General features: G+C 45.4%; 1 protein-coding gene across 1 annotated transcript in view; it reads left to right on the top strand.

Moving 5' to 3' along the window:
- Positions 1-21,624, top strand: part of ppargc1b (peroxisome proliferator-activated receptor gamma, coactivator 1 beta) — a 74,436-nt gene that overhangs the window by 38,201 nt on the left and 14,611 nt on the right. Inside the window, exons 2-5 of the mRNA XM_028416063.1 lie at positions 8,822-9,007; positions 12,262-12,462; positions 18,261-18,386; positions 20,423-21,461. Coding sequence (XP_028271864.1) covers positions 8,822-9,007; positions 12,262-12,462; positions 18,261-18,386; positions 20,423-21,461 — 1,552 coding nt within the window. The remainder of the gene's footprint in view (positions 1-8,821; positions 9,008-12,261; positions 12,463-18,260; positions 18,387-20,422; positions 21,462-21,624) is intronic.

Raw genomic sequence — 21,624 nt, 5'->3', positions numbered from 1 at the left:
ATCAGAGTGACGAGCTCTCTCTGCCTCGTTCTTCCTGTGAGTTTCAGACAGACAGACGGCCTGATCTGTCAGAAACATGTTTCATTTCAGAGAATCTAAGACTTCAGTCTCCGTTGGTGTCACTTTTGTAAGGATGTGTCTTACCATAGTTGTCCTAGTTCAGTGTACCTGGCAGGATTCGCATGCTCAGTGTTTTACCTACAGGAGATGCTGACCTGCAGGCCGTGGATCCCTGTGAACTGGCTGAAAAGTATTTTAGCCACAGAATAATTCACTGCAAAGTGTTGACCACAGTTCTTCTGTTCCTTTGCTGTAATTTTACCTGATAATACCTCAGGTGTTTCAGATCATTGTGCACCAAAGCAAAGCTACACAATAACACAGACTGACCAGTGGAAGCAGCGGTAGACCAACGACTCATGCACTGTGTGAGGTTAAATGACTGGGTTTGTCTGTGGAGTCTGGTGAACATACATGTACCATGTGGGCCTATTTTAAGCACAGCTGTGATTTTATCAACTTCTTCTTTGTGGGTTACACTTTCCTGGATGAACACTGTTCATATACTTGTTGCTTTTGATGGACTAAAAGCAGAAAAGTGACCTCCTGATGTGTCCCAGATGCTCCTCGCATGTTAAACTTGTGAATGTAAAGCAGGTTTGCTGCTGGAAAAAACAAAAAAAACAAAAAAACATGGCGGTGCTCAGTCAAGCTTCTGTGGATAAATGCAGATTAAACAGCACGAGATAATGATTCCCATTGATCTGCATCCTAATTCGGCTTCTCTCTGCACCCTTGTGAGTTTCCATTGTCTGACTTTGTACCTCAATAATCAAACGGCACATAATTGGCTTTTTGTGGCCCTTATTAAACATGGAGGGGAAGTGGGTGGGGAGGTGGTATCCTTTTTGTACGCTGTAATTAAGCACATCCTTTCAGTGTTGGCTGTGTAGAAGAGAAATGAGTTGGGAAGTTTAAATCGTGCAGCTTTCCCCTCTCATTACCTGTCAACAGATTACTCACAGGCAGCTCTGGTGTCATTATTTGGCAACGCCGCGCAGAGGAAGAAGAGCAAAGAACTTCTTTGAAAGAGTTAAGTTAAATCTGTTAATCATTTGTGAGGTCATAAGTCTGAGCGGCGCTGTCATTTATAAACCGCTTCCTGTCAAAGTGACCTACAAGAAAGTGAGAGTTGAGGGACTGGGACACTTAACGGAGCGCCCGGCCTGGCAGGCTGACTTATGTCTTCCATGTCACTTCAGTGTGCGGAGCTGGAAGGTGATTACAAGTCTCCATCCGGCTCCTCTCATCACCATTTTTCAGCTATATGTGCTGCAGCCTGTCACATGACCTTCACATGTAACCCCGCCCCTCAGAATCGTTGCTCCATGCACAAGTCCTACTTTTTTGGTCACCTGAAACTTCTTGATCCAGTCTTTTAGCTATTCTGAGCAGGTCGCACTGAAGTCAAACAAATTATTCATGAGGCTCACCATCAGATGTACCAGCTAACCTGAGAAACCAGCGCTTCCATCCCACAGGAGGAGACTTACAGCAGAGGCTTTCCTTCCTTTACCACACACCCCCCCTGTGATCTACAGCCCAGAGTTGAGAGGTTGACCTTGTATGGTGCTGTATCTGTTCCAGTGTGTGTGTGTGTGTGATGCCTAAAGGGAAGTTTGGACAGTCCAGAACATTGGCGAGGACTCACCAGCACATGACTGAGCTTGTGACTGACCTTACATAACGTTACAAAAGGCCTGATGTCGCGCTGCCAGGAAAGCAGAAGCCAGAGCTTTAATTTCTGTTTGTGGATCGAAAAAGTGTCACATTATAATCGGAGCTGTTCACAGGTAGAACGAACACACACACACACACACACACACACACACACACACACACACACACACACACACACACACACACACACACACACACACACACTCTTTACAACGAACTAAAGGTGTGCTCTAATTCTCTTATGTACCTTCAGATTTTAACTGAGGGCTGTATAATGCTGAAAAATGTATCCCACAATGCAATGCAGAAAAAGACAGACTTCAGAGAGATGTTATGAAAATCACTATTTCTCATACCTCCATCTTGCCAGTGTGTGTTCAGACCAATCAGCATCCTGTGAGGAGGTCCTGGCAGTTCCGAGCGTTTCTTTAGCGTGATGATGATGAGCGTTGTTTACTTGTTTACTTTTTATTATTGTCGTGCTAACTGCTAGCTTTCAAAAACTCCAGCAGCTTGTTGTGCTTGTTTCCTGTTCATATTCGATCTGTTTGTTTGAAGTTAGCTGGTGATAGATGAAGTGATTGACAGGCGATTCCTTCAATCATCTTCCTGTTACTATGGCGACAGATGGTATTGGAACATCCGCTCAGCAGCTGTTTTCTTATTTCTGTATCAGCATGCTATAAATATCAGCGTGTTGTAGCTATAGTAGTGTAGTACATTAAGTAATATGGGTGTGTATTAGCAATCTGACATGTTTCTTGCAGAGATTATAATCTGGATTGAGCTAAATTTTTAGCCTAAAGTTTAATTAGTAAAAATTCTTACAGTAAACAGTGTGGATTTGAGACACATTTTTAGCCTAGCTTAGCTAAGAAAAACTTCTAAGCTCCGCCCCTGCAGGCTTATCACATCTAATGAGATAATTTCAGCCTCCCAGAAAGGCTTGTGCACCTATAATTCCAATCTGCTATTCATAGAAAACCAATGGAAAGACAGAGCGTTACCTCAGTCAAACCAAGGAGATAACCCCTTTAAAAGAATGTGCCCTGCCTGTGTGTGTGTGTGTGTGTGTGTGTGTGTGTGTTAAAGATAGAAGTGAAGGATGCAGGCTAGTACATCCACACGCTGCAGTGAGTCTCGCAGGCCTTTTCCACATCCTCTCTATCCGCTCTATTCAGCCCAGATAGCTCTCCCACGTGCAGGCCTGCTATAAATAGTGCCGGTTTAATGTGCGATTGTCCCGGCAGGCTTTTTATGACTGAACGGGCCAGTAGGTTTTCACTGTTGTTACTAAGGCAGAGATTAACCACAAATGGAAGTCACATTTCATTTTCCTTACACCTCATTCACTCAAAGCCCATATTATCACACAGAGAAGCCCTTTACAAGCAAGAGGTTTGCAGGTCTTTAAAAAGGTCAGAGGTCAAAAAGAAATGTTTAATCTACATAATCAGATGAATATTTTTTTATATTTATTTATGAGCAGGGTTCTCCATCAGCTCATGATGATAAAAACCCTTTAAACTCTAAATGAACTTGCGCCCACTCCTCTTAAAGTATTACCCCTTCACTAACATCAGAGGTGTTCTGCATTCATTTCACGCCTGTTCGCTTAATCTGCTCACTCTGACGCTCCGTTTAAGCCATAATAGATTCACACTGAGAGATCTTTTCATTCCCAAACAGCAAAGAATAGACTTTTCTCTACTTTTATTTATTTCTTTCAAAATGGATAAGGCATTTATTTTTCTCAGAGAAGGATGACTGAGCACTGTGCTGGTAAAAAAAAAACTGATTTATATTCAGGCTCTTTTTTTTTTGTTTTTTTGCTGAAGGCCACCTCAGTGGGGTGTCAGAATGAGCTTCATTGCATTTGAGATTTTTATATGCGCACATGCAAATGTAGGTAGAGACTCTCTGTTCTCATCTCCTGGCTGATCATGTGATGAACTGTGTGCGACCTGCAGCGCTGGAAGGCGACTCTGAAAACATATGTTTTTGTAGGGACAACATACACAAATATAGATTGTTTCAGAACTCACACTGATGTGCGGTCTATTTATGGTCTGTTTTTATATGTGTTTTAGTGCGTTAGTCTACTTGATCTGCAGCTGACGACTGTTTGTTGGATTATTACTGATTGATTATCCATTATTAATCAGTGAGTGTATTCTCTCATGTTATGGGCACTAACTGCTCCAAACATTCACTAACTTATTGTTGCAGCTTTACAGCAGATTGTGAGGAATCAGGTGTAAACGTTGTGTGTTTGTCTGCACAAAATACTCAAAGAAATGATTTTCACAGTTTGCTGTGGAAGAACTTTCCTGTTCTGACCTCAAGGCCTCCTGATGCCTGGCCTCCTCCCCCTTTATCAGACTTTAATGGGCTGGACAGGAGACCCAGATGATGGCTTGGCGTCCACTTACTTTTGTGCAAACATGACATTATGCAGCATGTTTTCCTTATTTTTTTATGTGAACAATATTCCATAGATTTGAACTTGTGCCACTTTTACCAGCAGGGTTTGAACTTCACTCCAAAGTTGTGTAAATCCTCAGGTATTACCTACATCTCTTCTGCCCTGGGCAAAAAGATGTTGGAGGATATGTGTGAGGTCGGAGGTCGCTGCCGCTCAGTGATCTTGTACAGTAAAAACCTGCTGCAACAGGAGCAGAGCGGAGGAGGCGTCGCTCCTCGCTGAGAGCTGCTCAGCCGGCTGCTTCCTCCTCCCGGCGTCTGTGACTCATGTTGTGAAGCTGTCAGGGGGCTTCATCGCTATTCAGAGTCAGCGCAGCGCCGTGAACACACCGCAGCCGCGCTCGCTGGCCACATACCGCCTTCAGCTGCTGCAGAGAAATGTGTGTGATGTTGTTCTTGGTCATGTTTTGGGTGTTTGGTGCATTTTATATGCATGGGATGTTCCTTTCAGTGTGTCTGTTAGCATGTGACATGAGCCAATCTCAGTGTGTGTGTGAAAGAGAACACACAAGCAGAGCCTCATATAAGGAGAGGGCTGCTGCTTTGGTATGTGACGCCTGTGACATCATATCGCTCATATGTGTGGCTTGATTGACGGCAGCGATGGAGAGAAGGAGGGATGATGGAGGAAGAAGAGAGGCCGAGTGGAAACAAGGAAATCAATCAGCCCGTCCTCCCAGTTTATAAGGAGGAAAACAAGATGGAGAGAAGAAGACAGAAGGAGATGAAGGGGCAAGGAGAGAGATGGATGAGTGGAAAAATAGAGAAGTGAGTTAAGAGAAGGAGAGGGGAAGGATGAGGGGGCATATGGGAAAAGAGGGATGAAAGGAAAGACGGATCAAACTGAAGGAAATGGAATGAAAATAGAAAAGATGAAAGGAAGGGGGAAGGACAGGTGGAGGAAAGAGGAGAGAGGGGGGAGAGATGGAAGGGAGGAGAGGGAAGAAACGGGTGGAGGAGGGGGATGAGTCAGGCGCACGTGAGAGGGATGTGAGCGGCATGCTAAACACACACACACACACACACACACACACCTGCATCAGCAGCGGGAGGGTCTTATAGAGGGCATCCTCTCATCTTCCCTTCTTCCTCTCTGTCAAGTCACGACTCCTCTTCATCCCTCCATGACTCTCCCTCTATTCTCCCCTCTGACCTATATCCTTCTTCTCTCCCATCATGCCACGCATTTCTCCCGCTCCATCCATCCATCATCCCACCTTCTCCCCCTCTCCCCACTCCCCTCGGTTGGCTCGGTTGTCACTCCGCTCTGTAATTTATGAACCCATAAATGATATCAGCTCATGGTGTCCGATCTCTGACCCAAATAAACACTCCGCACACAGACCAAAATAAACACATGAACACATGAACTCTTTCACACAGTTGTACTCGGTGTCATATGAGGTCGTACATCTAAGAACTACGATCATAAATACACTGTGAAATTAAAAATGATTTAAATAAAAAAAAAACAAAAAAACAGCTGTTTTAGTATTTGTGCAGCGTAGAGGAAAAGTGATGTAACTTTGAAAGACAATCATAACTAGAAGGACATTAAAAAGAAACAAGCAATTAAAAATCCTTTTAAAAAAAATACCAAAATAATGAGAGAATAACTGCAGGGAGAGACGGATGATCATAAACCAGACATAATTAATTACTATTGCCTAATTGTTAATTTGTTGTGTACTCCTTGATGATTATTAGTTTTTCTGGTAATATAAATACTGTTAATTGCTTATGAAAACACAAAGATTGACGAACCCCTTGTGATGTCACAGAGGTTGTTCTAAACCTGGCTAGCAGCCTGTGAGGTCACCATTACTTCTGCATAAAGCCCTAATTTAACTCTGACCATTGACTGTATGTATGTTATATATGTATCTGTGCTGCCATGTTGGAAAGAGGCAGACACGGCGCTGCATCGTCACTGTTCCATGTTACACTGATTAAAAACCTGCTCGTATCCCCGGCTCTGTCCTACCAGGCATCCGTTTTATTGGACTGTGGGGAGGTTTTGTGGTAGTTTAATTTAACTTTATGTGAGTGGCCACATCTGCTTCTGGTATCCTCCACGACTTGTTATTCACTTGTTTTTTTCCCAACATGTTGTCCTTGGATAGAAAAGCTCACACGGTGCGGTTCAGTGACAAAGACGTCAAAGATGTGCTGCAGTCCGTTTGAACGGGGAAAACTATGAAAACCTGTTTGATTGAGTTTGAAAAACGGTTTAACTGGTTAACCCTGTCTGCTTTACAGTGATAAGAATAGAAAAGGAAGTGTGTCGCGTGTGTGTCGTGTGTGTGTGTGTGTGTGTAACGGTTCACATGTGCAAACATGTATGTTCAGCCCGTCTGAATATCTGTAGAATAAATACAAATCCAGTTCGGCAGGTTTCTGCCTCTTTACATTCGTCTTCCTTCTTCCCCTAAATGTTCTTGCTTCCTCCCAGAGAGGCCGCAGTCATTTCCTTCACACTGAGTCACGTACACACTCGTCCTGCTCTTCCTCTTTTTGCTGTTCTCACAGTGACGTGGCTGAATGTTATGTCTGTATCTCAGACGTGGCTGAATGTTATGTCTGCAGACGGCATGGCTGCGGCCATGCTTCGGAATTCAGTTCAGGAGGAGTTCTTAGGGGTGTTCCAGGGGTTGTTTCAAAGAATTTTTTTGGATTCTTCAGAAGGTTTCAGGAAGTTCTGGAAGCATCTATGGAGGTTTATATATATCTTAGTTTTTGGGGGTGAGACCCAATCTACAGAATGTTCTTAAGGGGGTTTCCAGTGTTGTTGAGCACACACATTTTTAGGATCTCTTGAAGAACTCCTGAGGCAGAGAGATCCTTTGGGGATTTTAGAGGTTCCTGAAGATATTTAAAAGTTGTCTGGTGAGGTCATGAGAGGAGCGGGTTCTGGGGCTCGGTCAGGAAGTTTTGGTAGTTTTATCGTTCCTGAGGGGATTTGGGGGGTTTTCAGGAGGGGTGAATAGTTTGTCTGGAGGTTTTTGGAGGGTCAAGAGTTTTTGATGGTTTTTAAACTGGTCCAAGGAGGTCATGAGGGGCTGAAAAGCCATACTTGTAAAAATTTTAAAGGTTTCTGAAGGGATTTCGGGTTGTTGAAGAGGTCATGGGACGACTTTCTAGGCAGAAGTTTGTGGAAGGTTTAAAAGTCCCTGCAGTTATTTTTTAGGGTTTTAGCAGGTCCTTGACTTAGAAGACTTCTTTTTGAGGTTTTGTTGGGCTGAAGGGGTTCTGGAGGATCTTGAAGATGTTCTAGGTTAATGTTTTAAGGGTTCTTGAAGGAATGTGAGGGTGTTTGCATGTCAGAAGTCTGCTTAGGATGGCTAGAAGAGATTTTGGAGTCCCTAATTTTTGCCCAAAAAAATCAGGGGTCAGTGGGGCTTTTTTGTTCTTGAGAAGAGTTAAATGGTTCCTGAGATGTTCTGAGGCTGGCTAGAAGAATCCTTTGACGTTTTGTGTCTCCAGATTGCTTTTGAGGGTTCTTAAAGGATTTCTCAGAGGCCAAGAGGAGACTGCAAATAGCCTTAGTTGATTTTTCAAGGGTCCTAAGGGCGTCTGAGGACAACATATGGTTTGAGTTTTTGCGAATCTTTAAACATGTTTGCAATAGTTTGTAAAGCGTAAACATCAGCTTTAATCTGTGAAAAAATGAAAAACGTGATTCTGGTTCTATCACCTCAAATTTATCCACCTCCTGCGCTCTCTCCTGGGTAATTTTTGAGCAAATTATATACTTTCTAAGGCTCTGTCCATAATTCACAAGACTTCTGACTAAATAAAACAAAGCCTGTGTGCCACCGTGACCAAAGAGTCCACAAGCTTCGACAGAGTAAACAGTGCAGCCTATTTCGCTGATTAATATCATCTCGGCCGATGAAGGGGAACTAATCACCTGAAGACCTCTCGGGTCACGGTGGTGCTTTGTTGTGAGCGGCTGGGAAATGTGCAGGATAAATGCATGAAAACACTTCCACAGCGAGTATTGGTGTATGTGCCACGTTTCTCTGTTTAATGCCACATTGTGACACAGCAGATGCCTCTATGGGTCTCAGCTCCGAACATGGACGTCTCATTATCTTTAATAAGTAGCTGTTGAGAAGTGAAGGGCCGTTGATGAGAGCTGCTTGTGACTCAGCGAACAGTGTAATAATATACAGTATATGCTAGATGATGGAGGCTTTTAACCAAAGTGCCTCACAGTGCTTCAGCTGCATACATATTTCAGAACGCGTGGCCCATTGGGAGCTAAACCCCTAATTCTAACAATGTGATGCTCTGAGTGACGAACTTCACAGGAAACACCTCAGCAGTCTCACAGAGAGCGCAGATTTGTTTCCCATGTTTGGTAGCTTGTTTCAGAGAACAGGGGCTACAGAGAAACATCACTTCCTTTGTTATGGCATAAAAGAGCCAAGTGGCAGACACCAGTGACGCACTCGTCTCTCACTGACGATCTCTCCAGCTGTGATCGGCACCTTCCAGCTTTGTGTGTTTCGTGCATGTCAAGACGCCTGGGAATCTTCTCTTTAATCATGCTGTTAAACTAACATGACCTCTCCTTCTCTATTTCCGTCTTCAGTATGGGGAGGAGGAGGTGTGTTCGGATCGCTTGGACACTGACTTCCCGGACATCGACCTCTCCCAGCTGGACACCAGTGACTTCGACAGCGTCAACTGCCTCAGCGAGCTGCAGTGGTGCAACGATCAGCCGGCGGATGTATCGCCGGCCTCCATCCACTACAGTACAGCGGATGAGCTCTTTGAGGTGAGGCCGCATCGGCGATGAAGATTAGCTTTCATTATGCATCTGTAGCCTTTGCAACATACGATCAACACACACCATATGAACCCTTGCAGAAAGGACACATTTGACCATAGGATCATGCTGCGTTAGTGCTACAAAGTCCTCTGCAGACTCCCATCTGAATAGTTGCAACCAAAATTGCAGCTGTCATGTCCACTTGGGAATTGGCAAACCCATAAATCAAACTGTCATTAGTGGAGCTCAAGGTTTCTTCTTCTAGGGTGCGTCAGTGTTACAATGATGGCGTGAACAGGTCGATGTGGGACTCTTTGTTGTTGGGTGGTCCTGTGATGACCTTGTGAGTCCTTGTTGCTTTTTTTTCCACTCCACAAAATTATTTTAGTGAAATGAGGAAAGCAGGAGTCCAGGATCCTCCAGGTTTTTTATGCATGACTAGTCAGACTCTTGTTTTGTTCATCTTAGAGCCTGTCTGTTTCTGCATGGGCTGGATGATGAAGATCTAAATTGTAATATTTACATCTGATGTCTATGCTGAACACAGCGGGGGTTTATTTTCTGTCCATAGCTGCTATTTTATGAAGTAAACAAAGTGTTATTTTAATGCGGTCATTCCACTTTCATAGCCCACTCCAAATAGCCCAGACCTTTCACGGACCCTGGCTTCGAATCCACTCGTCACCCCAGCCAAAATTCTCTTTGCTGTTGACACGTGCAAAACCCCCGACTCTTCACCTGATCCCTGTGCTGAAATTTTGGATATGTCGCAGTGGGGGGCAGCCAATAAATTAATTCCCAGTCACTCTACGTGTAACACGATGATGACGATGGAAGCGGTCCATCAGGTTGGAAAGGCCCGGTGCTTCTACAGGGACTAATGAAAGCCCTGAGGCTCCAGCGTCTGCTGCCCTGCCTGGATGAATTCAGGGAACACCCGCTTTGTTTTCCCATATCTGAAAGCCAGCCCTGGATCATTGATTGTGTATAGGTTTCCAGCCCCAACTAAGTCTTGTGGTCCCATTACAAAGGCTAAATTGAGTGCATCTCGAGAATAAAAAGATGACAACAGAGAGATAAAGTAGCATTTAGGCGCACATCATCGGCTATGTAACACAACTCTGATGGTGGAGATTGCTCTGATGCTCCACAGAGTGTTGGTTAAATGAAGGCAGGCAGAGCATGCTGGGAATGCAGGTGATGTAGACGGAGACTGCGTCTGTCTGCACCGTCCCATTAGTCGACGCCTCTGCGACTGTTTGTTCCATCTGCTGACACGAAACACAACAAGATGTTACCGAACAGAAAATCGACCACTGACAACATTCAGCCGAAACTTTAAGCAGACAGACAAGAAATGTATACAGTGATACGTATATCACTGTATACAGACCCCCCCCCCCCCCCCCCAAGTGTCTCTGACTCTCTGCTGTCTGTCAATACCCCATGTATTTACAGTATCGGAATCCAATCCCATGTTGGATGTTATTGGTCGTGTTTGTGTGTTCAGCCTTCAGAGCCTTCAGCCTTCAGAGACGTACAGAGAGAGAGATCCACTTCCAAATGTTAGGCTATTTATTTATATTCTACTCTAACAATAATAATGCTTGAAGATGAACGTAATAAATATCCAGGAGACCTCATTAGCCTTCAGATCCTCTAACTCCATCTCCAGGCACCTTTGACCAGCAGTCACTTTGTGAACATTCTGCAAGTGTTGAAGTGCAGAGTCAAGTGAAAAACTGGTTTGTACAGGCTGTAAAATGCAAACATTCCTTTTTGTAATGACAGGTGTGGGCTTTAGAAACATAAATTCACTACATCAGTAAATATGTAGTTATCTGTTTTCCCCCAAAACATGAGGCCACACTGACTACAAAAAGTCCAGAATCTGCTCGGAGTTCAGAGAGTTCACATCCAGCTAATCTAATTAAATAATCCACGAGTGCCTTTGAATACAAACTTACTGGTGATGTAAAAGATTTAATAAACAGATTTAATCCCAAGGCAGCTGCGATCATCAACTGTATCCCCTCATTCTTCATCTTTGATTCTGCTCACAGCTTAAATATTTAACATCCTGTAGTCTGTGCTAAAGAGAAATGGAGGCAGCAAGCCTGAGAGACAGAGAATACATTTACTGGTAAATAGTTTGGCAGCCGGGGACAGATAGAGCTGGATGATAAAAGAGGGAGACAGATGAATGAAGCTCGGTGGCTTCCCGTAGGCCAGCCATGCTATCACCTCTCCACCAGACTCCTGCTCCCAGCAAGATGGCAGCTCCATAACAGTAAACAACCCCTGTGTGGATGTAAGAGGAAGGATGGGAGGGATGGAGGAGGAGGAGGAAAAAAAAAAGGATCAACTTTAGGACTGAAATTATATAAGATGACAACAGCAATATTCTCTGCTGATTTAATCAATTTTACTTTTGTAAATTTCAATAAAGTGAGTCACATTAATCATTGATCATAATGAAGGCGATGCTGGTTGTTAATAAAAGTCCTGTTTCATCATTCCCTCTAACGAGGTCAAAGGTCAGAGTGACATCATCCTGAATGTGTTATTAAATAAGACGGAGGAGGATTGACTTTAGATATGAGCTGGGTGGAGGTGGGGTGGAGGAGCAGTGACACACAGCTTCCAAAAGGCTCGTCTCTGTCTGCGGAGGACGATCATATCCAGGCGTAAACACAGCGCACATATATAAATCAGTCAGAGGACCGTTATTTTCCAGCTGTCTTTACCACTCGTGGCTACAATGATTCAAATGTAGGAGCTGTTTTTATGTGTGATGATTGCAGGGTGGGGTAAACACTTTGTTTAAGCCTCTTTTTAGTACATTATCTTTGCTAGTTTTATGCTAAAGGCCTCTTTTATGTAATGCATCCTATCATGCCCTGCACTAGAACTCCTCTGTAAGCTGAAATTGTGCCTCAGTTTCAGCAGCAGTGCACAACAGCTGAGAGCGACAGGCCAGTGTCTGTGGGTGTTAGATCCTGGGAAACAGACGTGGCAGACTACAGGTTTCACACAAGGTGTCATTTGTCAGTGTCTGAAAGCACAAGCATGTAAAGCCCGGCCATTATAAAGCCGTATTCCACACTGGGGATAATGGTGGCGCTGATCTCCTCCCTACACATCTGGACAGTCGCTGCTTCTGGTGTGCAGAGTCCTGGTTCTCATATCACTCAGAGAAAATCAGAGCAAACTGTATCTGCATTTCTTCTTCATCTCACCTCCTCATCCTCTCTCTCCAGATAGAAGAGGAGAATGCGGCCCTGCTCGCCGCTTTGACTGACAGTTTGGATGGCATAGTGGATGCCGAGGCGGGCGGGCTCTCCGTTTTCCCCGCCCTGGAAGAGGAGCCAAGCCAAGATGAGGAAGAGGAGGACAGTCTTCCTCTCAGCGCAGAGGACTTCAGCCAGTCCCTGGGGGCAGAGACAGAGGACCCGTCTCTGGTAAGAACACTAATGCACTTTCTTGGAGGGTGTTGTAATTGTGATAACATTAAGAGCGCTTTAATCCCCCTGCGGGGCTGTTGAACTTCACTTTTGGCGACACATATCTGAACATTTACACCCCGTTTAGGAACTTGATATTTTCATCTCTTTGTCGATGAATCAAAAGTCTCTCGCAGCTCAAAACCCGCCGCCTGTTGAAGGGGGTCCTTTAATGCACACTTCAAACATGGTCCACCCCTTCTCACCCGCGCCGCGCCTCTCATTTCCCAGGCTCTCCCTGTGTCTCTTTCTCCCCAGTATCTTAATCTGTGTGGCGTTCGCTAACCTTGATGTTCGCCTTGTTGGCCCGCAAGGTTCAAAGTCTGCCTTTGACTCCAGGAAAACAGTGACGCTGAGGCACAGAGTAACCTTTCATCCAGTCCCATAGTGTGTGTGTCTGTGTGTCTGTGTGTGTGCAAGAGAACGGACACGCTGCACATGCACGTTGAGTTTTAATTCGGTTTTGTAGTTTTTCTGTTTTGCATGAAGGAAGAGACAAAATAAAAGTCCAGACTTCATAATAAAATATGAGTTATTTAAACATGGGGGTCTGTGGTGATTGATGTGTGTGTGTAACCCCATCGACCTCCGTGTTTAAATGTCCAACTTTACAGCAGAAATAAAGCAGTTTACAGCCTGCTTCAAAACACTGTGCTTCCTTTTACAACAGTTACAGAGGGACGAGTTAAGACTTACGCTGTGAGCGTCCTGCTCCTGTGTCAGGAGGTGGATGAACGCTGAGAAGCGGCTGCTTTAGGAACTGCAGCTGTCTCTGCAGCCTTGGAACTTGCTGCTTATGTAGTATGTGTCAGAAACACACAGCAGTAACTGTTTAAAGTCAGGTTTAGGTCTGTAGCAGGTCCTCATAAGTGCAGTCATGTGAATGTGTGTGGCCCCTCCAGCTCATGCAAACATGTGTTTGCTTGTTTTCCACCCAGTCCCCCCTCTCTCTCTCCTTTCACACAGTGCTGCTGCATGCCTCCCTCTCTCTCCCTCTCTCTCCCTCTCTCTCCCCCTCTCTCTCTCTGTGGGTCCCCCATCCTTCCCTGAATCAGACTTCTAGGAACAAATGTTGTTTTTCTCTCCTCGCTCTGCTCCCCCACCGCCGCCCTCCCCCCCTCATGTTATAGGCGCCCGCCTGCACCTGAGCCCCACCCCCTCCCACAGAACCACTAAACCTCCATCTCATCATATAGCAACAACAAATTGTCTTATCCCTTTACAGTGAAATGTGTGCCCTACTTTCCCCCCTCGGTTCGCTCTGCTGTCAGAGGAATGCGGGCCTGAGCTCGGCTCTGGAGCTTAATTGAAGCAGGAAGCTATTTCCCTGCAATAAACGACTTATGATTACCGCTGTAATGTGGCCTTATTGCACTTGTCAAGATGCATCCAGCCCACTTCCTTAATTTGACTTAAATTTCACAGCACAGAGGCTGCTTACAGGGTTCTCTCATGTGCTGTGATTTCCAGGAAGCCTACAAAGATACTATTGTTTGGCGGTCATGCCGGGTGGCTGAATACCTACAGCGTAAATATTCACCAAGCTGCTCTGCCTTCCCCATTTACAATTACACACTCTGAGCAGGGCCATAAAACAAGCCTGTCAGTGGAGATTTGGTGAGCTCGAGAAAAAGGATGAGGCAACACTAAAGGTTCAAGGGCAACAGGAGGCCCCGTTATTAAAGAGTTAATAACCTCTTTAGGGCAACATGTTCTGACAGTAGAAAACACACACACACAGTTTCCAATAGAATAATAAATAAGTAAAAGAAGTTTGCTGGGACCACATTCTCTCTGTAGCCACAGCAGCGTCTGACCTGAGGAGGGGGCATTCCTTCAAGATCGCTGGAAATGACTTCAACGACCTTAAATGTTTCAGCACAGTAATTAGAGTAGTTTGGCAGTTGAGGAAGCCAAAGAAAAATTCCAAGCCTCTCAGCGATAATCATTATCTTACAGTGTGTTGTCGTAGTAACGGCAGTTGTATGTGTGTCTGCAGTCTGTTAACTGCCATGAAGGCATTGTTTAGTGCAAAACAACAGGCCGGTGATAGTGAGCGCTCAGGCCTCCAGATACCATCGTCTTCACTGTTGTGCTCCAAAACAACGCCGGCGCCCCACACATGACCGCCCCTGTCCTTGTTCACGCTCCTCGGTTATCAGTCAACTTGTGTCAAAATAAGACGCAGTTAATATGTCGTGAAGTTTCCATGAAAAAAAAAAGCTGAAGGTCAAACGAGGAGCAGGTGGATGGGCTGACATGGAAGCAGTGGCTTTTGGTGCTAATCATATGTATTTTATGCAAAGTGCTTGAGGAAAAATATCAGTTTCCTTTACATGAAAGGATCAAAAATAAGAATCAGACTCTCAAAGAGCAGATTGGAGAGTCATGGTGTGGACCTCAGAGACAGACAGGTGCTGCAACATGGAAGTTTTACAGGAGCTGTTTCCCTTTTCCTTCCACTTATTAAGAATAACTTGCATATCTTGCACCACTCCATGATAAATGATGACATTGTAATGTGATTGGCTCTTGATCTGCTCCCAGACTTCAGACCAGTCCAACATGGCAGTCGGTTTGGAAGCTAGGAACCATTTTAGCCATGTAGTTGATTTGATTTTTGATCAGTTACAGTATGTTTTCAGCCAGAGTTTCCAGAGGTGGCCAGTTGCCTAGAATTTATGCAAATCATTAATGGCCAACATGACATGTCACAACAAGCTGCAACCCTACCACCATGCATTGAAGTGCAGTTTAACCTGCTCACTCTAACAGTAGAGCTGAACCCACACAGTCACTTTGCTGTTGCTCTGTACCTCTGACGGCTGGCAGGTCACGTACACACAGCTTCATTTTTCCACCACACAACTCCAGTTCCCACCTCTACCCCTATGCCTGCTGTTGCCACTGCAGCCTCTGAAGTCATTTCCCCCGGGTGTCATCTCAGTAACACCTGCAGGGAGCAGGTTTGTGTCTAGAAAGTCAAGGCTGCCGGGCGTATTCTGTATCTGAAATGAGACGCATGGTGTCATTTTAGCTGTGTTCCACACTGGCAGAACAGGCCAGGGCGTCACAGGGGTGGGAGTAAACGTCGTTTATTAAGATGTTGATCAGTTTGTGCCATATGCAGTACTAGACAAAGATTTAAATCTGAGTTAGGTCCACATCCTGAAGTGACTCAAATTGGGATTGAGGATTGGATTTGTGTCGGTTCACCCCGGTAGTCCGAACATAGCCTGATAATCCCTGACTTTTATTTTTAGATTTCCTTAATGATCCACTTGTCTGCACAGTTTCAACATCCACTGATGTAAATCCAGCAGAAAATGTCCAGGAGCCCTGACAGAAAGCAGAATATTTGACTTTACTGTACATAAATCATATCATCCTGGCTCTGTTTCCATTCTGTGCGCTATCAGTGGCAAAAATAGCAACCTGACATTCACGTCCACTCAGACAGAAAAGCCTGCTGTAATAACATTATGCTCTTTACTCCACTGAAGCTGCCAGATGTGTGTGAGTGTGTGTGTTTCCATCAGTTGAGTGCATCACTGTCTCAGGACTGCTGTCACTCATGTTGCTCAGAGTGGGGCTCCTGCCCTCTACTGGTCAGAGGTGATACTGCAGATGACCTCACTGTCACGCTCAGTGCTGCACCTGTCTGCTCATGTTTACATGTCAATCTGCTTTGAAGTTTATTAGCCTCAGATTAAGGAAATCCACATTTAATTATCAAAAATCCATAAACAGATTAATGAGTCATAATCTGAACGTAGTTATATTGAAATGCAGACGTATATGATATGATAGGAAGCTGTATGTAACTCAATCAAACTCAAAAATACTTTTAAATGAGATTAAATAAATGTAATCTGAAATGCAGTAGATTATAAATTAAGGGAAACGATGGATGCCATTTGTGGAAAAGACGTGGCTATATTTAGACTTTTGAAGTCTCCAAAAGTGTGCTGCGGTGTAGAGGTACGGTGGCTGAGAAGGTCAGAAAACCTGATTGGAGGAACATATTCCTTGAGCCTAAGATCAAGTTAGAAAACACTGGGCAACATTTAGGTACCCTTCAATAAGCATATAATCCCAAAACAAAATAAAGTAAAATAATAACAAATAAAATAAGAATCTGTTGCATTTCTAGTCACATGTTATTACAACTACACCTCCACTTTATCTGCCTGTGTGTGTGTGTCACGCTGCAGAACAAGGCTTCCATTGATGAAGCCAGTGGAGTTCTGGAAGGCATCCAGAGTAGAGTAGAGCGAGGAAGAGTAGAGTGTTTAAAGGGGCCCGGATGCTGCCGGAGGGTTTTCAGTGTGTAGCACAGACACAAACCTTCAGTCCCCTCTTCACTTCATTTTCAATGGGACTCTCCGTGAAGCATCATCACACACTGTGAGCCAAGTTGGCTCTCCCACAAAAAGGTGGCCCCATTAGCGATGCAGCCGATCGTCCCGTTCAGTCATCTGACCCAGATTGTATTCTGCGGTTACAGCCGTCGCTGTTGGGTGGTAATGTTGTAGTCATTAGCGTTACAATATAATACGGTGGAAAAAAAAAACAAAACATGACTTTACTATGACCTCCAGATCAGCTGTCATCTTCTTAGATGTCTTCTTATGTTTTCTTCTAAAAGCCTGGTGGTATTAAGACGTCTTCTCGAGTATGTATAAGTCGTAGAGGTGGGTTAGAACGTCTCCTGTGTAGCTGGCCTGGTGCCATCTTTGTGGCACAGGGGACAATTAAATGTTAAAGATCCAACTCAATGGACCATAAGGGGCTATTTAATCAAATATAAAGCACGTGTGCGGGGCTTTATGTCACTTTATGGGTAATTTACTCTAACAATGTGAAAATGCAGCGACCTAGCATGCCTGACTGTGTCGATCACGGTCTTCCAAGACCTCCAATATGGCTGCCAGGGGCTACATTGCATTGACTTGAGTCGTCTACATTCAGGACCCTTCCCAATCCTCACTCTGATCACATCTGTATGTTCCACATCGTCTCCTGGAGCAGAAGCTGCACGGCTTAGAGGGGGATTTTCTCCCTAAGCTGATTTATATCAGCTGATAGCCCTGTCATGAAGCTAGGCACTGGAATGAATGGATGAATAGAAATGAATAGAATAGAAGTAAGTGAAATGATAGTGAGGGAATGTGGAGCATTTGTGGTATTATCCATTTGAAAGGTAATACCCAGGATTTCTGTTTTGTTTCCTGCGATCAGCAGGGATGGGCAGAGGGAAGGGAAGCAGGCAGTAGAGGGGTTAGAGGTCGTAAATTTGTGGATGAAAAAACAAAAGAAAAGCCGAGGGATGATACAGGAATTAGAGGAGGAGGAAGATGGAGGAGAGAAATGGAGGTGTCTGAGAAATGGAAGGATGAAGGACGGAGGAGCTGCAGTGGGTTATTATAGAGAAAGTGGCTGCATCCAGGCCTTTAATGGGAAACATGAATGTGCCATGTAACTGTCAGCTTTAGTGAAGTGATAAATGCACAGTATCATGACCTCTTCTGCACATTATTCCCTTCTCAAACATCCATCTGCAGCACGTTAACAGTTGACAGAATATAGATTAAAACTAGGAATGAAAGGCTGAAGGAGCCAAATGTCAACAGTTCCATTTCTTCACGTATTCAGTTCCTCATATTTTTACATCTGCGTGCAGTCAGTTCTCTCTGAGCACTGTGATGGCTGCTAATTTGCTCTAAACTCTTTTGATCTCTGTTTTTCCTCCTCAGCTGAAGAAGCTGCTGCTGACTCCTCCCAACGTGCCCACGGGCGTCGATGTGCACAAAGACGGGGTCCACAGTCATCGCTACAGCAACAGAAGCCTGCACCTACGTCCAGTCAGACCTCTGGCTAAGGTGAGGTGTCAAAAATGACATGAATAAGTCATGGGATGATATGATTTTAAATATTTCAAAAGCTCTGCTTTCATTTTGTGTCCTGTAGTATAATAACAGACTGTGGAGTAGAGCTGAGTCTGTGTTCTGTCTCTGTCACCGGTTAACGCTTCGTTCCCTGTGTCTTCCGAAAGCAGGCGAGATAACAAAATTGGATTTTTCCAATCACTTCCTCTCAGTGTGGCGAGTTAAGGCAGAAGTAATTCACTGTTATATTTTGGGAGCTGCAGCAGCATCACTGCCGCTGCAGTGCTTTAAACTGCTGTCTCCACACATCCTTCACGTTAGTGTCAAACAATTCATATTTCTGTTTACACGCTAAAACTCATTCCTACAGGTCGGTCCGGATTCACTTTGTGTCTTCTTTCACTTTCTGGCATATTAGTTCAGAGCTTAAAACCACTCCTAAATTCTATAGGCTGCAGACTATTACTCACATAAATTGTAGCTCTTTGTACGTACCAAGCATGATACCAACCCAAGTGATTTTAGTGCCTAAACCTCGTCCGCAGCAGGTAACCATGCACTTAAATAAAAGAAAATAGCAGCTTCCACAGGTGGATGTGAATCCAAACCTACTGGATGAAAACCCACAACAACGATTGAACATTTTGACCACTTCTGCTACCTGTCTCAGGTCATTCTCATTCAGAAGGCCCCTCCAACGGGAGTGATGGCAAGGTCCCAAAGTGGCATTTGGTGTGGCATGAGGCCTGCTGTCCAAAGGAGCAGCTAAACCGAAACTGATCGGACATTACAGCCAACAACACAACAAGTTCTTCCCATGGCTTCTTCCTCGCTTCACAACAACTGGCCTCAAAACATGGCGATTTTTCCCGCCAGGCACCGCGGCGTTAGAACAATGACGTCACGCCCCCATCCCCTATACCAGAGCTGTTGTCGTAGGTGTGTGAGGATATTGTGTTGTCAGTCAGTTGCCAGCGAGACACTGTTGCATCAGCTCCACCTACGACACTAATGAGGCTCATTTCTCATAGACTCAGACACCATTGTGTTGCTTCATTCAGCCATTTAAAAGTCATTTATTTACATGAACATGTTCTAAGATTGCAATTTACATGGCACCATCAGCACTTGCAGCAGCTAAATCCAACCTCTGACAGATCACAGACACTGTGTATAGTGTTTACACTGATAGGAAAGGATGTCAAAACTTTCCGCAGTGCGACCAGCAGCAGTCCATCAACAGCAGCAGCTTTTATTTTCCAAATGATAGATATTTCATTTTAGAATAAAAACTCTGGGAGCCTTCAAGCTGGCTGAGACCTTCAGCTGCTGCCTGTGATAGATGTGTTGTTGGGGAGGAGAGGACATTTACAATGGCTACTGCTGTATGACTTAGCAGTAATTGGATAGCTGCTAGCATTGTGCTTCAAGTGGTCATTGATTACAACACCAGTCATTTATCTTGTACAAGCATAAAGCACAGTGAGCCTTCAAACGGGCTCCTGCTCCTGGTCGGGAAAGGAGGATACAGAATACCCACAGGAAGCAGAGTGGGGATAAGCCGAGCCTGTATCCATCACACACACACACACACACACACACTCCTAAGTGTGTGTGTGTGTGAGGGGGAGCTTTAGTTTTAGAGTAGCGTGACTTTGCTGTGGCAGATGGCGAGAGTATTGACTGACAGGGCAAGAGGGCAACAGTGAATCATAGTCTCTCTCTCTCTCTCTCTCTCTCTCTCTGTATGAGTAATATGGAATCATCCATTTCACTGCAGCTGCACACTGAATCATCCCTCACGAATTCAGAAGAAAAATTTACTGCTGTATCCAGGCAGGAAATTGAAGATACGTGTTTGTGTTGAGGCCCATTTGTCTTTCTTATGAAGAACTGTAGATGGTGTAATAAAATATTATCACAAAAAAAGAACATTGGACACGAGGAGGTGCTTTAAGTGTCGGACAGAAACCTTGCCGACAAAGTGAAGGAAGTTAATAGTGTTTATATTTTCTTGTCTGTTCCCTCAGAGCGACCTCCCACAGGAGCGGAAGCCCAGAGCGGTGCGTCCAGCAGGGCGCCTGTGCACCGAGCTGCACCGCCACCTCACCACCGCCCAGGACACAGAGGACACCCTGGCTCCCGACACGGAGGAGGAAGAGGAGGAAGAGGAGGATGAGGACAGTGAGTCAGAGGAAGATGAGGAGGAGGAGGAAGAGGAGGAGTCTTCCAGCAGCGAAGTGGAGGGCGCGGCGGTGGCCGTCTCCGCTGAGCCGGCTAAGCCTCAGTTCAGCTCAGAGAAAGAACTGCACTCGGTGGTTGAGCTGATCACGTACATGCACACCTACTGCCTGCCCACGCGCAAGCAGCAGGGCTGGGAGCGCAAGGACCGCGACCTCCCGAGGCCTCGGGCCAGACCCGAGGCCTCCCGCCCGGCCACCACAAACTCTCACAGCAGAGTTGTTCTAGTGGCCACTCCGGGGACTAGTGGGGGCTTCACTGGGACAGCAAACAGCGCCCCCAGGAGGCTCCCCTTTGCAAGGCGAAGGGAGATGAAGGCCAACTCCCTTCTCCGCGAGCTCCTGCAGCAGAGCAGCTCCTTCGATGTGAGCAAGCCTTACAGACTGCACAGCCCACCCTACTCCCACTCCCACAGCCCACACAGAGGAGCACCTGCTCCCCCTGCCCCAGCTAAATCAGCCCAATCCCCCAGCTCCACCAACCCTAAACCAGAGCTTCGTAAAGACTCTTCCTCCCTTGAGAGGAGAAATGACTTCTCTGAGCCTCAGCAGAGCCTGGAGGAGACCGTGGAAAACGGCGGCTCGTTCTCAGTGCGGCGCTCCAGGCGGCTGGCCACGTTTCCTAGCCGCTTCGCCAAAAGGCTGCGGCCTGGACGGGCAAGGGATGTGGAGGGGAAGGACAAGGAGGAGAAGGAGGAGGGACGAGCAGGAGTCAAACTCCTGCCCACCCAAGCAGGAGGGGGAACCACGACGGACAAACAGCCAGAACAGCTAACTTCAAGTAATGGCAGCGCAGCTTCACCTGAGCCGACCAAACCCTGCTGCCACGGTTAGCTGAACACACACTGGCTTTCACTCTCAGTTTACATAGTTGAATGACTCACATTATCTGCATATACAGCGTGTCATTGATTTGTCTGTTTGACCTGAGGTGTGCTGATCGCTCCTCAGGTCTGATGTAGATGTCAAAGTTTAAACATGTTTAGGAACAT

The sequence above is a fragment of the Parambassis ranga genome, chromosome 10, assembly GCF_900634625.1.
Source record: "Parambassis ranga chromosome 10, fParRan2.1, whole genome shotgun sequence".
NCBI classification, from domain to species: domain Eukaryota; kingdom Metazoa; phylum Chordata; class Actinopteri; family Ambassidae; genus Parambassis; species Parambassis ranga.
The sequence above is the reverse complement of the archived record's forward strand: the minus strand, read 5'-3'. Positions and strand labels throughout refer to the sequence as shown.